The sequence below is a fragment of the Gadus chalcogrammus genome, chromosome 13 (assembly GCF_026213295.1).
Source record: "Gadus chalcogrammus isolate NIFS_2021 chromosome 13, NIFS_Gcha_1.0, whole genome shotgun sequence".
Taxonomy (NCBI): domain Eukaryota; kingdom Metazoa; phylum Chordata; class Actinopteri; order Gadiformes; family Gadidae; genus Gadus; species Gadus chalcogrammus.
The window spans coordinates 16,266,464-16,268,963 of NC_079424.1; the positions used below are offsets into that span (position 1 = coordinate 16,266,464).

General features: G+C 52.2%; 1 protein-coding gene across 1 annotated transcript in view; it reads left to right on the plus strand.

Moving 5' to 3' along the window:
* LOC130402393 (semaphorin-3F-like) overlaps nucleotides 1-2,500 on the plus strand; it is a 63,326-nt gene that overhangs the window by 42,310 nt on the left and 18,516 nt on the right. The window contains exon 7 of the mRNA XM_056606538.1: nucleotides 1,627-1,720. Coding sequence (XP_056462513.1) covers nucleotides 1,627-1,720 — 94 coding nt within the window. The remainder of the gene's footprint in view (nucleotides 1-1,626; nucleotides 1,721-2,500) is intronic.

A 2,500-nucleotide genomic window follows, 5' to 3' on the forward strand; every position in this document is an offset into this window, starting at 1 on the left:
CATCAAAGTCAACACATCATGCAGGGGACATGATGAGACATGAGAAGAGGAACCCATGAGCTAATGCCATGAGGGAGTCCTGTTCAGGCTCACCATTGACTAGGAACATCCATCCTACCTTCCCTCAGCGGTCCGAGGGCCACAGCCTTCGGTAGGAATGTTTCCTGGGCTCCCTGGCCGGGTTCAGCAGGGCAACCCAGCTTTCGACCCACTTCTACAACAGGCTGTTAGCCCTGTTAGCCCTGTTAGCACAGAGCAAACACAAGCCGCTTGTAGCCAACTGACACAGCGGCAGGGAAATAGGAGACGTGCATCCCGCCTAGGGTTTGACGTCACATCACTGATGGAAGTCTAGTAAATTGGTCTAGTATTGAACAAGAGCGCTTTGTCCATGTAGCCAAGAAATGGGTTGCGATGTAACCCGATGGGGCAATAGCACCCCATCGATGAATGTCCTCTAAATGTGCTTGTTTTAGCCAATGACAGGCTCAGGTGGTTATTCTCAGTGTTTATGGAAAGGATCCCTACAGAGGATCATGCACTTTTTTCTTCACCTTTGGTGGATCAGGTCTGTTGGTTATTGTGCCTCACCAAGTCTTGCTCAATGAGAGGTCTTGCTCTAAAATCTTGCGAGAGTTGAGTTGAGTTGAGTTCTTAGAGAACCTTACAGTTTGACATTTAGGACACATTGGCATCTATCAGGGCTGAGAGCGAACTGCCAACACCTTCTTATTCGCCTGGCTGGTTGATTTTAATCAGAACGCAATCCCACAAGGGTGCATATAAGGTCTAAAAGGGTAGGGTTGGCATAACACCAGCCTCCCCTGCCTCCTCAGTACTGAAAGACAAGAGATCTCTCTCTCTCTCTCTCTTTCTCTCTCTCTCTCTCTCTCTCTCTCTCTCTCTCTCTCTCTCTCTCTCTCTCTCTCTCTCTCTCTCTCTCTCTCTCTCTCTCTCTCTCTCTCGATCTCTCTCTCTATCATTCACTGTCTGAAATAGAAAATGCAATTACACTTTTAAGGCGAAAAGCTCAGAATACATGTCATTCCCTGACACAGACTTTGCCCCCCCCCCCCCCCCCCCCACCCTCCCGTCCACGCTCACGTACCCAAATACCTGCCAATCCCAAGGCTACGCCGGCCAGCCAATCCCCAGGCATGTTTGCACTGTGCCTACAATACAGATGTCAGCAGAAAAGGCCTGCGCAGCAACACGGCAGCCGGGGGAAGCCGAGAGGAGACGCTTGGCATGCATGCTCGTTACGCACGGTGGAGCCGCGCCTCCCGCTCGCTTGACATATTGTTTTTGCATCACAGTGGCATGTAGATGGATTAGGAATTCATGGCTTTCCCTTCCATTCCTGCTCGCCCCCGCCAACCCCCCACCCCCCCCCCCCCATCACCTACACCACCGTATGTATTTTTCTGTGTGAAAGCAGACTCATTATTCTAATGCATCGGCACCAGATCAGGCCTCACTGGTCCCAGGGGGGGAGAGGAGAAGCAGGAGGGAGCCTTTTCGGTTTTCCTCTGCATGAGGGAAATCACGGTGACAAGCGGCGCCACAGACGTTGAATTTGTTGCTACTTGCTGTGATCCATTTTTTTGTATTGCGTTGTCGTTGCAGGAATACATCTTCCAATTGGAGCCCGGCAAAGTGGATTCTGGGAAGGGAAAGTGTTCCTATGACCCCAAGCTCAACAGCGTGTCAGCTTTGATCAGTGAGTATGTGAGCTTTGAGTCACAGCGGCCAAGCCGAGTGGGGGGACGAGGTGTGTTTTGGACAGTGTGGAGCTCATCCCTTGTAGATTTCCATGCGGTTTATCCCTTTCACGGCAATACCCTTCCAGCGCGGTGCCTCTTTCCTCATACCCAAATTATTCACGTCTTATGTTTCCAATTTAATATTTTCATGGCAAGGAAATATGCGGTATTTTTTATGTTTTTATATGATGGTCAGGCGATCCGCTTTCCCAGCGTTGTCCAGTATGACCTCTAGCCAAGGGTCCTTTGCTTGGCTGCTCCTGTTTCCCACGGGGTGAATCGCTGTGGAATGCTCTTTCAAGCCCCATCATAAATCCAAGAGGAATCCTTCTTAGGTCAGAGACGGACCCCGCCCGCCTGCCCCCTCCCTGTTCCTCTTATAAGCGTGTCCGGCCTCCACTGCCCCCCCCCCCCGACATGCACACATCACGTCATGAAAACCACTTTTAATGGTCATGGTGAGAACATCAAGGGGATGGGTCACACGGCCGTACTGATTATTTATACCTCATTCGTTCACCGGCCTCAGTGAGCCAGTGAGCCCGGATCTCGGGAGGCCGAGGTCAGGTAGCCGGAGCCCGGGGGCCCAGGGCCCTCGGAGCGACGGTGAAAGGAGATCCCGGCGTCCTCCGGGGAGAGACCCCGGGGTGTAAATCAGCGCAGGGTTGCGTTCTCAAATGAACACACGGTGCCAGAGAACCCCTATGGAAGCAGCACACCAGGCCTCTCATCCCCAC